This window comes from Heloderma suspectum, chromosome 5 (genome assembly GCF_057233095.1).
Source record: "Heloderma suspectum isolate Gila_16-S chromosome 5, 16-S_ref, whole genome shotgun sequence".
Taxonomy (NCBI): Eukaryota; Metazoa; Chordata; class Lepidosauria; order Squamata; family Helodermatidae; genus Heloderma; species Heloderma suspectum.
Genome location: NC_139462.1, coordinates 178,394,114 through 178,412,367, shown reverse-complemented (window position 1 = coordinate 178,412,367; position 18,254 = coordinate 178,394,114). Strand labels below are relative to the sequence as shown.

Here is an 18,254-nt window from a genome sequence, read left to right as displayed (position 1 = left end):
GATTTTAGAATTGGGGTGTAAATTATTAATATTCCATCAAGGCATTTTGGGAGGTCTCGAATTTAAAATATAAGGTGGGGAGTTTTAGAATTAGGAGGAGGCATTTAATTAGATTTCAACATTCAGGATCCATATTCGAAGGACTCTGATTTCTTATAGTGACAACTGGTAGGGAATTCATCCACAGTGTCTGCATGAGATTTTATCTATCCACTTTTCTCAATGAAACAGTTGACAATGACTTCATCTGAGAACACTGGTGTGTCAGAATAAGATACTATGGGTTGGACCCAGCCTAAGTTATGGTAAGAGTAGTCCCATCTAAATCAATGGGGCTTAAATTAGCGGTGACTTATTTGTCCCATTGATTTCAGTGGATCTACTCTAAGCATGATTAAAGCTGGATCCAATCCATTAAATACTGGGGTTGCTGCGGTCTTCTGAAGCAATTAGAAACCTTTGTTCTTTGCTAATCATAGAGTAAAGCCATTGAAATCATGACTAACTTAAGACCCACTGATTTCAACGGGTGTAGCCTTAGTATGACTAAATCTAGATTCGATCCTATATTTCCGGCGTAACACAATCAAGCTACCCATCTGAAAAAGTTGTGAAGACCAGAACAGCAGACTGAATTGTCTTCATATACAATTGGCACGTACATTCTCTTGTGTAAGCCATGGACACATTTTATAATGCCCTCGCAACAGACTTAGTAATGGTAGAGCTTCGGGAGAAAAGAACAATACTTTGTTGGATACTAATAGCCACTGAATTCAAAGGAAGCCTCTCTGTTGATTGAAAGAGCAGCCGGGGCCATCCCTGCATGCATTTTTAGTACCCTTAGGTATACGAGACTGCTACCGGTGCTACTGTGGCTTCTCCTGCTATCACTGGAAATTTACTACAACTACTGATACAACTACTTAGTATTGATATGGTGAGAATTATGGCTGAAGGAGTCCTCTTTTAGGACTACAAAATAGTTTTGCATAAAAATAACAGACACCTCTGGAAGCTAAAATATAATAACCTATTTTCAAAACAGGGGTACCCAGTTCAGTGTGTATACATATTCATTAGACATGATTTCAAATGTTATTAAAAGTAATTTTAAAGCAATTTTTGTGCATTCCATCTTTCTTGTTCTCCCCCCCCCCGCCCCGAAAACTCGAGTTACATATGTGTGTAGGTCACCAACCACTCCTCCCCTGCGGGAATATTTTGGAGAAAAAAATTATCTACTTACGGTATCCATTAGGGGTGTGGGGGTATCTTTTTTGCTCATGTATTATATATGGAGTGCTTCCATTTTAAATATCTAACATAAGAGAAAATTTTAATGCTTTCTGTAGGGATTAGTTTCACATGGCATGGTTTAATTTTAAAATCAAGGTTCCAAAAGGGTAACAGTGATATTCCCAATCCAGTTATTCAAAATGTGTTTAGTGGTCAGTGGGACCAAATTGCTTTGAACTAGGTTACTAGACTTGATTTGGTGGGAGGTACGTCTATTGGTAATATATGTGCATGTTAAGGTTGTACACAGGAATGCAGAACAGCACCCATTTGGTATATTCATAGGGACAGATGTGTACATTTTCTTTCAATTCAATGGGTATGTATTTACAAATCTGAAATAAATTGTTAATAAAAGTACATATTTCCATATATGATATGAAAGTTGCAATTTGCATAATCAAGTATGTTCACATTGGTTCATTTATTAGACAATACATGGATTCCACCTGTAATCCCAAGTATACGTCATATGTGCTTGCTTTATAGCCATTAACTGCTACATACTCACACACCAAATTACGCACACCCATACAGGTAGGTAAACTGAGAATATGCACCAGTATGGAGCCTCGCTCCCTCTACGTAAGGGTCTAATTTAGTCACAGCCATGCACATTTGTGGGTGCAGTTTCGACCACTATTTTTAATTCTTGAAAAGGGCCACCCCCAGAAACTGGTTGCAAAGACCTCAGAACCGTAACTAACGCCGCAGAATACAATAGTTAGTGTACAGTGATGCGTAGTCTTGGCCAGCAGAGAAGCCAAAGAGCACTTTACGACTCCAGCAACAAGTTGGATTCTTCTGTCAGTTACTCCAGTTGATACTTGGAAAGAACTCAACTTCGGAATTCAGCCGAGGTAACTTGGTTATCTTGGAAGTTCTACTCGGAAGTTCTCTTGAAACCAGTGGAAGCTGCACAAAAGCACTACGGCTTTCGCTGTCCTATTTGCAGGATGCAGTGCTGCATTATTCCAACATCTGCAAGTGATATCTAATAGATGTGGGCAGTGACTTTAAAACACGCGCGCGCGCGCACACACACACACACGAACATGAATACTAGCCACTTTACCACGGACTTCAAGGGAGCCCAAAGTTCATAATTGCATTGTTCTGGGAAGATAGGCTTTGCCCTGAAACAGAGGTAGTGACGCGCATTTTGTAAGGACGCACTCTTACCTTGCCATTAGTACCTGGAAATAAGTAATGAACTGCTGTAAGAGTAGTGCAGCAAGGTGCGGAACTCTTTCCTTTACCCTTCCATTAATAGTCGCAGGAGCGGAGGACCCTTCCGGGCGCCTGTTAAATCCACAGTCCATCGGTAAGGCATCCAACAACATCAAAACTCCTCACTAACGTCATCAGAACGCTCTCTGCCAAAAATGCCCTTTATCATTTAGAAGAGCTATATGTTTCTAAGTATTAGCCATCAAATATAGGGTTTTCGTTTTTAATTTACTTTCTTTGGTCAGACGGATTTACTACCGATGTTTCAATTAAATCCAAACTGAAGCGCAGATTTATTTTTTAAAAATATTATTATTAATAATAGAGATTTTCCTGATTTTTTTTTAATTTTAAAGGCAGCTGAATTTTATCTTCATTGCATAGATCTCTGTTGTTTGAGAATTTCTGTCCCATCCATCTTCAAAGCTAGTAAATCAATTTATTTAAATATCAATGGGAATAAACGGATTTCAATTTTCTAAGTATTTCAGTTTCAGTAGCCTGTGGAAGGAGCGAACAGGTGATCTTAACACATGATGGGTGGGGTGTGAAGGTGGAATGCTGGATTGCCAGGCATTTTTGTCAAACCTATTAAAATAGCCTTTCAGTTCATTAATTCTATACTAATCCCTCAACTAGTTAGTTTTCCTAGGAGATCATTCAGCATTCTAAAATATTGCCCTAATGTCCTTGTATTAACAACACGAAATTTCCTCCCCTGTTTCTTCCCTACCCACCCCCATGAGAGTTTCTGACCTACCTATCACTTAAAAAAAAAAAGACCTGTAGCATCTTAAAAACTAACAGGTTTATTGTGGCATACGTTTTTCTGGAGAAGAGCCCAAGAAGATATATTTGTGTTATACATATATATGTAAGCTCCCGTAGAGGCCCTATATACATTACCTTTCTTTCTCATAAGCCAGCTTTCCACCTACCCCCCCCCCCCACACACACACACACTGCGGCACATTAAAGGTGAACAGATTTATTGTGATATCATTCTATCTGTCTCAGTGATGCATAGGTAGGGAAATCTTGACATATATTTTGATTAGTGATGGATGGGTAGGCAGGTAGATCAATAGAAGTCTTGACATTGCTGAAAGGTAATTCAAGAAGTCAATATCTTAGGGTGCCATATGATACTTTAGTATTATTTTGAGTATCAGTATTGTGTGCTTTTCTAACCATCTAGTTTTCTAACCATCCTAATTATAGTGGCAGACAGGAAACAAAGAGCTTGGGGTGGGGGAACACACACATTTTCTTTGGTGCACCAAAACCACTTAACGATTTCCAAGACATGCTCAAGAACCAACACCCAGTTAAGAAAGAAGCACCTTAATATGTGGTGCTTGGTAGGCCTTCCCTGCCCATGATCACAGTGACTAGCGCAAGAAGTGTCCATGTGAAATGAATCCATAGACTAGAATTATGTGGGCCAGTGTGCTTTCCACCATCCTGACTAGCTGACTGATTCCCGCCTGTGAAACAGGCACCAGGTAGCCAGCCTTGCTTAATTTCTATTGTTAGCTGCAGTGCCGACAAAACTGAAGTGGAAACACCAGGTGGCGCCCTTGATCTACTAATCCAGAAGAAGGCTATTCATGAGCTGTCAAAAGTCAAGGTCACAAATTGTGTCTTTTTCCCATCAAGGTCAAGGTTTAAGGCCTTCCTAGTCCTGTCATTTCAACAAATACCAAAACCTTCCCTTCCCCCACACCCAACTCTTTCACCAGGCCTGCCAATAAACCTTAAATACCGGCACTCTTTGCATTTGTGGTCTAACAACTGTTTTTCATTTTCGAAGAGGTGCTCAGGCACTACTTTTATATCTCCTTTCCCTGCTTCAAAATACCTGACTCTTTAAACTTACTGAAACATTTATAGTTTAGCAAAGCTAGTTATCATGTGTTCATTCTCTGTGCTATGTATTTACAGGGAACATATATATACCATATCAGTAATTTAAGAGAAAACTTATTAGGCCTACAAGAGAAGTATGTTCTTCATGAGATGCATGTATATAGGGGTGGGGGGAATAAAGGAGGGTTTAATCAGGCTTTGTTACAGTGACTATTTTATTAACAGTTTTAACACTAGCATCTATCTACAGCTCTTAGTTTTTCAATTTCAGTAAAAATATAAAAAAATGAGGGTGCACAAATACATTTTCACAGTGCGCTGATTTTTTTATTATTTACATGATAGCATCTTCTAGTGAACAGGAAAAAAATGTGCTGATTGGAATAACTGATTGATTTGTTTTGAAAAAAAGTGCTGTAAAATGAATTCCTATACTTTCTAATGCTGACTCATAACTGAAAAACAAAGACGGAAAAATGACTAATTACTCATAGATCAAAATATAGAATACAGAAATCAAAATATTTCTGGGAAGCAAAATATATTCTCACTATGGGGTTCTTTGAAATGGTTTTCTCCTAGAGAGGAATTTCTCTTACATCACAATGGCAATGCACATATGTTTCTATCCAGTTTTCACATGTTTTAAAAGTAGCAGTTTGGGGGATTTACACCATTTGATAATCATCAGTGATACCAGAAAGCTGTAGAGTCCCATGGCAAATGGCTGGACTACTCATTATATTAGTCTGGGTATCAAGAAATAAGCTACCAAAAAATAAACCAAGGTTGCAATCCTATGCAGAATTACCAGGGAGTAAGCCCCATTGAACATAATGGGACTTAATTCTGAGTAAACATGCATATGATTGCACTGTAAGGGTATTTTCAAGAAAAGGTCTCCCTGGGAGTTTAGGTTGCTTCTAGTTTTCTTTCAAGATGAACCCTCCATAGAGTTTCCTTCATTATTGCGATCTTTGAAAGCCTTATTCAGTACCTTCCTTAAAAAAAGAAAGAAAATAGCATCCATTCCTTAGACATACAGTAACTTGTACTTTTTTTTTCTGCACTATGTTTACCTGAGTAACCTTTCAGCATGCTTTTTGGATAGTAATGTAAGTAATTGGATTGCAAAAGGTGTGTGTGTGTGTGTGTGTGCGTGCACGCGCACGCGTCCATATATCCCTTAAAAAAAAAACCCTATCTTTCAGATTATAGTCCTAAGTAGTGTCCTAGAATAGTCACAGTAATACTTACATGCTTTTCAAAAAAAAGGTATATCTTTTTTTTTTTTTTTAATGAAACTGAAATATCTCTGGTTTGGGCATTTGGACTCTATAAGTCAGTCATTGAAATGGCCACTTTTGGATTTCAGGAGAACTGTCAAGTCTTAAAACATGTCTAATACCCATACTTTTTCAAAAGCCGTAATTCCAAAGACATAGAGTTCTTGTGAAAGAAGACGTTCATTGTCTTGTCTTTTTTATTATTATTATTATTTTAATCTGGAAAAAAATAGTTTTTAGGCCTTTGGGCAGCTGCATTTCCATTTAATCCATTAACTTGTCGTCTTCAATTTGTTGATGACTTTTTTTTCTTTCACCCTTCTGTTTTGGAACCAAATTGTGACCTGTCTCTCTGAGAGATTTGTAGTGGCTGATATCCTTCTTCGCTTGTCCTTGGTAATGAATTTATTTGTAGCATATTCCCTTTCGAGTTCTTTTAACTGAACTTTGGTATACGGCACTCGTTTCTTTCTCCCACGCCTGTAGGAGTTGGCATCTGAAGGATGCGAAACCACGTCTAAAACAGAAAATCAAAACAGGAAGGTGAGCATTGTTATTTAATTGCTATCAATTTAAAATTGATCACTCTCTCTTCCTCTTTCAAGAAGAGTTACGCTAAAAAGTACTTCATTCAACAGGTTTAGCCTGGTTTCTAAGTTATTAGCTAGAATGTGGGATTTCCTCTCTACCGTTAGCACCATTTTGCTGCTGTAAACTGCTTAGCGTTTAATATTAAAAAGCCCTAGGAAAATCATACCCAGTTATAATAAAGTATGAAGTGTGGGAGGTGTGGAAAATATTTGTTAACCGGGAATACCCAATACCCTCTGCAGACTTTTTCAAGTTAATTCCCTGTTAATCCACAGGGGCAAAAATCCAGCATGCACATAACCTATATCCATTCCTGTGCTGCTAGCACAGAACTAAGATAATCCGCAACTAATTTTGGTGCAGTTGGAGAAGCCGGTGGGGTGGACTGTTGGCCGCGATAATTTAGAAGCAGAACAACCAGAACGACTAACGATGTTTTGACCTGGAGAGAGGGGGCTAGTCGTGTAGTAGAGAGGAGTAGCGATATTCTTACTGTGGGGGCTGATAGAAGGGGAAGAGTATTGCCAAGGGAGTTGATGCTACAGTAACCCACATAGGAGTGTTGTTAACGAGAAAGTTAGTAATACAGGAAGAAAAAGGAGCACCCTTAGTCAAGTTTTATTATGTGGCCAAAGCCCGGGACACTATTAGAAGTAAGATGGCTGATAGTAGCATAAAGGAAGGCATGGCAGCACCAAGAAGGGCCGAACTATAGTTAACAGAGATAACCTTATTATTACTGAGAGGGCTGATATAATGAGAGTACTGGGAGTGTCGATAAGAGCATCAAAAGTAATATGACTATTACTAACTGGGCTGAGGAGGTTAAAGAGGTAAAGCTAGATTGATAACAGTAAAAACTACAGTAAACGAAACAACCTCCATAGTACTGCTGGATACGGAGAAAGAAGTAGGACTTTTCTTTCTGCGAACACAGCCACAGCCTGATCCAGTGTACATACATTACTTGCAAATAAATCCTACTGTTTTCAAGGGGCTTGACTTCTACGCGTATGTGGAAGTAGTAAATTACTACTTTTACTAGAAAGTAGTAAAACTTTCAGAAAGGCAACCACGTTGTAAGAATGAGGATAGTAACATCAGACACAAGTCCACGTCTGTGAAGAGGTCAGATACCTGCATAAGAGAGGCATCCACGTCATTTCTAGGAGGGCTAGTGCTATCGTGAGGTTGCAAGCCTAGGAAGTAAGTCCCACTGAACTCAGTGGGATTTATTTCAGACTAGAGATACGTATAGGATTGCACGATACGATAAGTAGCTATACTTCCCAGCGAAGGGGCTGACACTACAGCAAGAGAAGTAACCGGGCCATTACTAACTAACTGATGGAGGAGAAGTAACGAGACTAAGGGGGCTAACACGACGGTAAGAGAAGCCACCGTATTACTGCTAATATGGACCCGATGACAGACAGAGGCCTCGGAAAGGGGGCGTCCTCAGTCCTAAGGGGGAGGGCAGATAATGCGGCACTGGGCACTCCCTGGAGTAAGGAAAGGGCCATGCAGGTGCATTACCCGGGAGAGTGGATTTCCAGAGGTGGGGAGGCTGGTTCTGCTCCTTGGGGCAATAGACTTGCCCATTCCAGCCATTGGTGATAGCCCAGGGCTGGTAGCCGTCCATGGGCAGCATAGAGTCGTGCCTGGGCTCGCCGCGGCCTCCGAGGGTGGGCACCACGGGCATATCCAGGTAGCCCGGCACGGGCTGGTAGGGTCCGGCGGCGTAGCCCTGGTAGAAGGCGAACTCCTTGGCGCGGGACGTGAAGTCTTCGCCGCCGGCGGCCCCCGACGTGTCCATGTACTTGTCGGCGAAGGAGGAGGCGGGCTGGGCGCAGGACTTGAGGGAGGCGTTGTGGTGGTGGTTCATGCCGCACGGGAAGTAGCCGCTGCCGAAGTAGCTGTAGGGCAGGGCGGCGGGGCCCGAGGAGCTCTGCACGGCGGCCGAGCAGGGGCTGCACTGCTTGACAGCTGCGCCGGGCTCGGCCATGCCGGCCGCGGCGGGCGCCTCGCTCGACGTGTAGGCGGCGGCGCTGCCCGGCGCGACCAGCGAGGCAGGGTGAGCCATCAGGTTCCGGCACTGGTTGGCCGACACGAAGTTGGTGCCCGCCGCCGCCGCCGCCGCCGCGTGGAACCCGGCTTCCATGTTCTTGTTGATCTCCTCCAGGCTGTTGTCGTAGAGGAACATGACGGGCTCGATCCAGCGGGGATGGAGGAGCACGGAGGCTGTCATAGCCCGATCCGCATTGAGACTAGTGGCTCTTTTTTAAAAGCCCCAAAGACTGAAAAAAGAGATACTAAATCTCCCGGACTTGACCAGGGCTGACGCGCCAGTGTCGCGCCAGGCCGGCGTTCATTGGCCCGCCCTCGCCCACGTGATATGCAAAGCAGCTGATAAACATCTGAGGAATAAAGTGCAGATAATTAAATAATGTCCTAATCGCGCAGGGGCTGGAATTCCTGCAGCGGACGGCACTGGCGCGCGCGGGGCTGCCCCTTCCACTCACGACTTTGTGTGACAAGGGATGCACGAAGTTGGGTGCAAAAGAAGAACAGGTATTTTTTTCCCCCTCTCCAAGCTGTGGATGTCCCCCCTCCCCCCCCCCTCCACCACATTGCCTAAGGAAATTCTTTCAACAGGATATCCACGGTCTTAGTCTGACTTCCCGAATTTTTCTTGCCGATCAACTGGTGGTTATTGTTTGGGGGTGTGTGTGTCTTTTTTTAGGTCATCCCACCCCACTCCCACCCGCTCACTAGACTGAAACTCCTATTTTCTCATGTGATAGGACTGGACTGCAGGAGCCTCTAGTTTTGTTCCTGTTAAAACTGCTTCTACCATAACGAGGTCAAAACACCTCTTTTCCAAAAACGTAAGAATCTGACAACTTTTAGTTGAGTCCTGATATAACACATCTTCTCCTGACCAGTCCAGATTTGATTCGCTTTTTGAAAAAAATATTTAGAATGCTCTCGCTTTCTTTTGCACAAATTGGACTAAAGCAGAGGAGCCGATTAGAGAATGCAGGCAACAGATTTGCCCTTACACAGAGTATGGAAGAGAAGGGGTTAAGTCGACCACAGAAATGAATCAACCTCACTACATTATTATTGCAACAATAAAATGTGCAGCCTACAATTTTTGCTTGAATCATCTCGGACTATAAAAATATTGTGTGGGCTTATTTATTATCTATGAGTGACTGCAAGGGCTCACTAATAATAATAATAATAATAATAATGCCACTTTCACCAAATTCCTCAATGGAAACACATACATTAGGATTAATAGTGCAATGCTACTCAGTAGCCAGTCCCACTGAGTTCATTGGAGCTTACTCCCAGGTAAGTTGGTATAAGATTGGAGCCTAAAAGTCGATATTCCCTTAATATTAAAGGTATTTTATTAGATGATTGTGCGTGCGTGCGTGCCGGTGTGTGTGTGTGTGTGTGTATATATATATGTATGTCACATACTCTATGGAGAAACAAAAGTATAGAGTGGGTATTATACAGATATTATAGTTTCAGGATAGGTATTAATTACGCAAATTATACTGAATTCAATGTAATATAATCACATAATAGTGGAAATTAGAGCTTTACCGATTTCCGGCCACAAAAAAATAAGGAAATTCACATTAAAATATAATAATCGCGTGTGTCTTTGATGCGCACTTGACAGGTATTTATGTACTATTGTGTTAGGAGTGGGCATCGCAACGTTGTTTTCGCTGCAGTGCTACAAGGGTAGAATTCTAAATCGTGCATTGTTTGGAGACCTATCGTTTTCCTTGTATGTCAAGGAAGGAACAGATCTGTCAGTTCGCCTGTCCACCAGTCTGGCAAGCCCGGGCGCTTTGCTGAGAATGGTATGCGATACAGGAGACTCTTGTCACTAAACAATATTTCAGCGAATGATCTTCATTGCAGCCAATAAAGAGCTCCCTTCCTTTCCAGCCTCAGCCTCCTCCTGGATGGTCTTTTCCGCATTCCTTCTCATGGCCAAAGGCAAATATTTATTCCTAGCATATTTTCATTCCCGCCCCCTCCGCTTCCTCTGGGCTTCAGACTTTAGGGGAAAATGTGGCCTTCGAAATATTTCCATTATTTGGTGTGTGTGTGTGTGTGTGGAGGGGGGGATTCCTTTCTTCTCCCTACCTTTCCATTTGGGGATCTCATTCTTAAAAACGCATCGCAGCCGAGTCAAACCACAGGTACTCTCATACACCACACTCACTGCCCCCACCCCGTTCATTCACCCACCCCACCAGAGGCTAGAGGGGCAGCGCTGTTTTACATACGGGTTAAACACGGCTAGAGGCCAAGGTCAAGTTGAAAGTTGCAGTCTAGCCAATGTCAGAAGTGTTGTTCAAAGCCCGAGGAGAACTGTCTGATTATCTAGAAAGGAGCAGGAAAGAGAAAATTAAGGTCTCCTTTCCTAACTTCTCTCCCCCGCCCCCCAAGTCGTCACCTGGTCTTTCTCTCTTTTCCCTCCTTCTCTCACTCCACTTCCCAAGCAAAGTTTTCCTTCCTCAAGTTAGGGAGAAATCGTGTGAAAATGTGGCTCTTGAGGGCGAGGCACGAAACAACCCCCCCCCCCCACCACCACCACCAGTGGGCTGGAATGGGCATCCGATATGCTGTCTGTGTTTATTTGCTTGGCTTTGTTCCGGTACTGAGGACAACAATAAAGGAGAAGGGTTTGTTTATGAGTGAGAAATGATGTTATATTCAGCATGAATTGCTCATTGCTTTCTCTGCCTTCCCCAGAAAGGCCATATTTTGGTGGACTTTGATTTCAAAACAGAAGCCCCTAACTTCAACCCCTTCCTGATTTGTTAGGGGGATGAAGAATTAGCGTTACTAATGGCTTCTTCCATTTCAGAGGAAGAACAAAGTGCTCATAAGATACGATGTTGCTATTTTTTTCAGTCCATTTATAGTTTTGTTTCACCCGTTATTGGTTATTGTATCCCATGTTAGCCCTACTTAGAGTAGACCCACTGAAATGAATGGGACACAAGTTAGACTAACGTTGGATACGGTCCTGGGAGTGAGGAATCAAGAAGGGTGTCCAACCTGTTAAGTTTAAACGTCCATACAGAAAGACAATAAATAAACACATGGATAAAGGGCACATATTAAATCCTAGTCAAATGTTGGCTTTGCATGGTCTAAACTACCAGTCTAAGAGCTGAACACAGCTTCAACACTAACAGAAAAACTGTAGGGGTTGATCATGAACTCTAGATACGAGTATAATATAGTCGGATTTTTCTCTCTTGTTCTTTGAACATGCTGTTCTTCTCCCCTGTAGTAGACAAGACTTCTGGAAAATCTCTCCTTTTTTCCCCAAGGGCAAACTCTTTCAAGTTAGCCAGTGCTCCAACAAGTTAGAAGGAAGATATTCAAGGACTGACGCCCAAGTGTGTTTTATACGTGTTTATTATTCATGACAATTGCCGTGTGTGTTCACGTCCACCTTTAACAATGTATCCAATGTTAAATCCCATTCATTTCAATGGGTCTACTCTAAGTAGGACTAAAATTGGATACAACCCACCTACACTGGATAGAAAATAAATAGCTTCGTTTTTCTGGGTATTTTTATGATGCATACTCATTCCACAGGAATTATAAACCCAAGTTTAACTTCCCCACCATTAGGAGCTCCATGTAAATGCAATCTCTTCCACCTCTATGGAGTGTATAGTCAAAACTCATCTGCGGCTACCAGCTGGTCAAGACTTCGTCCCTGTTAATCTGGGGCCTAACTGATACTTTCCAATGTGACAGATATCTGACAATGACTGCTATCTTCCAGAATCACAGCACAAATTTGGATCAACCCTATCCAGCAATAGTGAAAATAGTAGCCTTAGCTAAATCTCCACTCAGGTAAAACAAAAGATAACATTAAAAAATAAAAATAAAAAGATCATCTGGATACAACCAAATAGGCACCTAAAGAAGAACTGAATGGTATTGACCTCAACCCTATCACTTGATGGAAGCTGAGAAGGCAATTTATAAAGTAATACCATGCTAAGCCAAGCCAATCACATGATTGTACCTATCCAGGAGAGTCCAAGGTTCTTAAAACTATTGAGAAAAAAGTAATTCCCTTTGCAGCCTCAGTATATGAATCAATAAAGGGAAGTTTAAAAATATGAGGGGATGGAGAAGACGGACATCTCCTTTTCCCCTGTGGCTCCAGAGTTTTCCTCAGTTGCATTAGATTGTATGAACACAACATTCCTAGAAAAATGAAAAGGGCCACCATTCTAGCTCCTCCCTCCACTCATCCATAGGGACCTCAACTTTGGAAATGTTTCCAGTTATAAATAAAACAATGCTCAGTCAAGGCTTGCTTAAGGCACAACATTAAAACTACACACACACACACACACACACAACTATGGACATGTGCAACTGTTTTATTATCTCTGAATTAGATTGGGTTTACTTCTAAGTAAGTGTGCACAGGAAGGCACTTTATAGGCCTGCACCAGAAAAACCTAGCTGCCCTTATATCCCAATGAAATCAACAAGATTTTCAGTACTATCTCATCTGTTCAAAAGTAAGCCCTGTTGACTTCAATGGGATTTACTCCCAGATAAGTGTGCATAGGATCATAGCCTTAAGTTAGTTGCTAAAAGTGCAGTCCAACTCTATAATAATAAATGGGGTTCTAGCATTGGATCTAACAGAAAGAGGATTGCACCCAAATTTATCTGGATTGGGGACTCTAGGCAAAGCCCTAACCTTCTTATGTTAATGGCATAATTCCAGTTCATTTTAATTAATTTGGGCCTTGCCACTAATTTCCACATCATCATGATTAATAGTATTAGCATATATTAAATACTATAGATAGCATTCTACTGAAAATAAATGTTAGCCTTAGTTTAATCCATGGAAGATATAATCCTCTAGATTCCAAATAACTCATTGCCCAGGAATGAAAGAAACTGTTAAGGGCAGTATGATAGTAGGAGAAGCCCGATAATTGAATTTGATTTTCATGAGCAAATTCAATTTACCTGCCATCACATTATTTTGGCAGAGGTCTGTCAAGGCCTGCTCCTTCTATCATTTTCTCCACATCAACATTCCTGGGGCAGTTTTAAGGACACTTTGCAATTTAAGGATATTCATATGTTTCTAATGTAACTAAACAGCTTTACGAGCAACATTTGCTGGACATCCTAACTCCCTCTCTCCCACTGAGTGCTGGGTTTTTGTTGTTGTTGAGATAATTGGAAAATAAGAAGGATTTTCAAAAGCAAATGTTTAAGGGGGTAAGCTTCAAGAAGACTTCTGCAGAGATTAAACACCCCAAAAGTGCATTCCTCTTTAACATGATGAGCAGATATTACAATAACACATTTACACAGAGAGAGAGAGAATAAAATAACAACTAGTGCAAAATTTTATTTCTTTTATCTACTTTTTGCTCCAAGTAAAAAGGGGCATTTTCGCAATCCTCTAATCACAGCACAAGAGAGATTTAAAACATTCAGGAAACATAAAATGAATCCAGGTCAGACTGGGGATGACTCAGTCCCTATTGTGTAAGTACAGTATGCACTTCTGTCAAACCTTTGATCGCTTTTCCACAATTTCTACTGGGTCGTTTCAGGAATTTGAGAATTTAAGAATTGGTAAAGAGGATGTGTGCATGTATGATCACAAATATATGACTCCCTAGGTTGAGACTGGTGAGAGTGGTCTCCTTCTCTCAGATACAAGCCAGTCTCTGTTATATATAGATACATGCACACGCGTGCGCGCATGCACACACACACACACACAATATAAGCACTGTGTTAAATGTATTATGATAAAAGATTTTATAAAATCGTATTATAATACCATGATGATAAGCAGAAATCAGTTACGTTAAGTATTCTCTGGGACTGGGAGTGCAAAGTGTTAATTTTTTCAATCCATTCCAAAGCAAATTGAAATCTTCTCTTCAATGTCTTACGGAAAGCAAGGAGGGAGAAAAAAGGAAAGAAAAACATGATTAAAAAAATACTCTGACCATTAGAGTGACTTGGAATATATTTTTACAGACAGATTACAGGCTGTACATTAATACACCTTGATCAGGAAGGTCCACTGATAGAATAATATCACAATTTTTTTGTTTTTATTTTTTGTTTTTCCTACTTACTCACTGTTTGGATAAACCCAATTAGCTCAAGATACAGTGATCTCTGGCGGCTGGTAATTTTCCCCCCATTTCTGCCGGGAGCTTATATTAATTGCTACCACATGATTACAAGCTCCATTGCTACAGATGTATAAAAATTAAACATACCCCCAAAACTCTTTGTGAGTAGTTCTTCCTGGGTCACTGGCCCATTGCAATATTTATGTACATTTAATAAAAAAGATGAGAAGAAACGTGTGTGTGTGTGTGTGTGTGCTTGGGTGTGTGTGGAATCCATTCACAATGCACAAGAATTAGTTTGCTGAAACATTTTTTAAAGCAATCAACACAGCATTCCTTCAATAGGTTTGAATTTACAGAAACTCTCCTATCTGAATTGCTTTGTAACAGAAGGAAGACACAGGCCGCAATCCTACACAAAGTTTCTAGGGAACAATTCCCATTGAACATAGCATGACTTACTTTCGAGTAAACGTGCAGAGGATTGCACAGTGTATTACCCTGGCCTCTGAAAGCTTCTTTATGTCTTGAAGTTGATTGTAAAACCAACTTTTTCTCATAGGCTTTTTGTTGGTGTTGGTTTTGGTTTTGGAGAGCCAGAACGAGATGATTTCTTGAAAACTCTTAGCTCAACAGCCATGTACAAGTGGGCTTTGGTTTTCGTATACTATTTAATAATAAAAGTGTGCTGTAGTCCATTTGTGTCAGATATTTTCCCCAGTGATTTTAGTAACTTGGGGTGTATGTCTGTTGTTAGTCTCATTTCCTCCTTTACAGCTGAATACGCCTCTCCTATTTTGTCAATATTACCAATGAAGAACTCTTTAAGAAGGGAGGGGAGCGGAGCGTTAAATGATATAATGCTCCCTGCGCTGAAGTAGGTGAAAGTTGTCTCCTTCTCCTATAAAACGATGGAAACAAGCCAGTTGACGAAGGAGAACTCCTCTTTGGAGAAAGGCGAGAATCTGGCTAAACCTACCAGCTTTACTGCAGGTTTATGGAAAGTGGGACAGCAACTCCTCTGCCTAGCAGCCAGGGAGAAAGAAAATACGTTGTTGGGTAATAATCCTAACCCAGAGCTCCAACAATTTGTGCTTAGATTCCTCCCTTGGATATGCTGAACGTGAAATTTGGCTGTGTAGAATGCATTTCCCAACGCCAAACCCTCGCCGGTGTTTCATTTATAGTTCTCCAACACCGGGTAATGCATTGTGGTGGTTGCTATGATAGAGCTGAATCCCTCGGAAGTATCCTTACAGCTCATGTGCCTGAAATAAATCCGCTAGTAGGCGATACCTCTCCACACAGATTCCAGGTTTTCTTTTCTCCCACTGCGACCAGTGGAGGCTTTTGGAAGGTCCGGCAGCACAAGGGGTTCAGTACCTCGTCCTCAAGCGTTGAGACGTGACCACAATGTGTGTCACACTGTTGATGCAGGCAATAGTCCCGGTGACGTCAAAGAGGGACAAGCAGGAGAGTCTTGCTTTCATATCCAAGGGCAGAGTTGGGCCTTTAGGGTTTCTAAATATTTTAACTTCTCCGGAGTAGTCCATTCTCACTGGGGTCCACCACTGGCTTTTATATCACAGGAGAGGGCTGGGTGGGAGAAGAACTTTACTGATTGCCATAGTTCTTTACTCCCAGATAGTAAAATGTGTTGATGCTTTGTCTGGTATTGGTAGGCAAAAAGAACCAGATTTACTCTTGAACTACCTCCCCCAGTCTGGAGCCAGCCAGATGTGTTGGAGATGATGGGAGTTGTAGTCCAACACCTCTGGAAGGCCCTAGGTTGGAGAAGGTTGCTCCAGAGCAATTGCTACGGACTTTAATGGGGGAATATTTGGGAGTAAAGAAGCTAAGAGATTTGTACTGGAAATCGTGCTGGAATTTAGCATAAACAAGGCATTCTAGAGGAGGCCCTGACAAGTCTCTCTTTCCACACCGTCCTCACCGAAAAGAGACTAAGAATGAGACGTACTCCATAGGAGTGCTGTGAGGATGCGTGAGATCAATATAAAGAATTCATTTTTTAAAAAAAAAGTTGGGTAGAAATTATTGGATCGTTAGGTCCAAGTAACCTCAGTTCAGGGGATAGTGGTTGTTAAATTAATTCCTACCTTTCTTCGCCTATTCCGTGGCACACTCGTCTGAACCTAGAATTAAAAGATGTCATGACCCATTCATTCATTTGTATCCCGACTCCTAAACACCTTTGGACGGCAATTCTATACATACTCTCCTGGGAGTATGACGCATTGAACTCGATGGTGCTTACTTCTGAATAGACAGGCTTCGGATTGCACTGTCAGTTGGAAATAAAACGTATTGATTTCAGTGGAATTTGATGTCAGTGGAATTTGCTTCCAAGTAAGCTCGTTTAGCATTGGAGCCTTGTTTAGTATTTCAGTCCATCTTATCCCTAAAAGCTCAGGGTGCATAAAAAGGATGTGGGAACAATCTACCTCAGGAAATTTTCCTTTCAAGTCCTATCGAAATGCAGAACCCACCACATTACTTTAATTGGGATTGATGCAGGAGGAGTTCCTAGTGAATTGTGATCCTTATAAATTAAGTCTCACAGATACAATAATCTTCATATTATTACTTAAATATAAATATTTTGAGCTCACTACTGCTGTGCATAAACGATGTAATAAGTTGAATGTATTCAATCCTATTAAAAATACACAGAATTGCTCAGGAGTATTGCATTGTGTTGGTCGCTCAGCTCCAAAAGAAGCTGCCTTGGAAGTAAACCGAATGGGCTACAAATAAAAATTAGTGAGCTTAATTTACAAATAAATAGTTTTAGAATCGGAAAGAAAGACGAGGTCAAGTGTAGTCCTCGCTGCCAATACTTCTCACCTGAACATAAATAAAGCCACAATCCTATTCCCAGATTGTAGGATTGGAAGTATGTCACATTGAAAGGGGCCTTACTTCTGAGTAGACGTGCCTAGGATTGTGCTGTCAATGAGTTTTTCCAACTCCAAATAATCCCCACAAAGAGTTACTGCTTTAATAAACAGGAATGTAAGAATCTGTGACCTTCTGATGTAAGACCTTGCTGGAGGCGACCATATTTCTATAAAAAATAATGAGATGGGGAATATTCCAAAGTGTTGTGACTTAGTCTGCACGTTCAGTTCTTGTAATGACCGAGGGTGGCTAACAGTTCACAGGAAATATTGCGGAATCCCCATCATCAAACATGATAGAATTAAAACACGCACGCCCGCGCGCCCGCGCACACACACACACACACACAGTAACCGAATCCTACTTTGGAATGCTTTAAAGGATTATAAACACCCTGAAATCACGTTGTGACACAAGATCGACTCTGTGGCAGAGATGTTAATTTTCCTATGACTCTGTATGGCGTGGTGTTTTACCGTCCTGTTATGGTGAAATAATTTTTGAAAGAGACTCTAATCAGGAAAGGGTGGATCCGTTTCAGAAGTTTATTATGGAACATCTGAGATCTGAAAAAGGCACAACATAGATGTGTCCAAATAAATGCAGAGTTTGTATCTAAAATATCACTATTGACTTAGACTGCAATCCTATGCACGTTTAGACAGAAAAAAGTCATAGGTGGCTGGGGAATGCTGGGAGTTGTAGGATTTCCCCCCCCCCCCGGTCTAAATATGCATAGGATTGCAACTTTCAAGTATTTTTCTTCCCAGTATTTCTACATTTCTATGCATATTGGAAAAGCAGCAACGTTTTCTCTATTTATGCTTCCCCCTAACCTAAACTTACAGTGCAGTTCTATGCA

At 41.3% G+C, this 18,254-nt stretch overlaps 1 protein-coding gene across 1 annotated transcript; it reads right to left on the bottom strand.

The window, feature by feature from the left end:
• Positions 1 to 5,956: 5,956 nt before the first annotated feature.
• On the bottom strand, positions 5,957 to 8,523 carry HOXA13 (homeobox A13). Its single transcript, XM_084860445.1, has 2 exons — positions 7,812 to 8,523; positions 5,957 to 6,201 (listed from the first exon to the last, which is right to left on the bottom strand). The coding sequence occupies exons 1-2, from the start codon at positions 8,521 to 8,523 to the stop codon at positions 5,957 to 5,959; spliced, it is 957 nt and encodes a 318-aa protein (XP_084716571.1).
• Between the last annotated feature and the right edge of the window lie 9,731 nt (positions 8,524 to 18,254).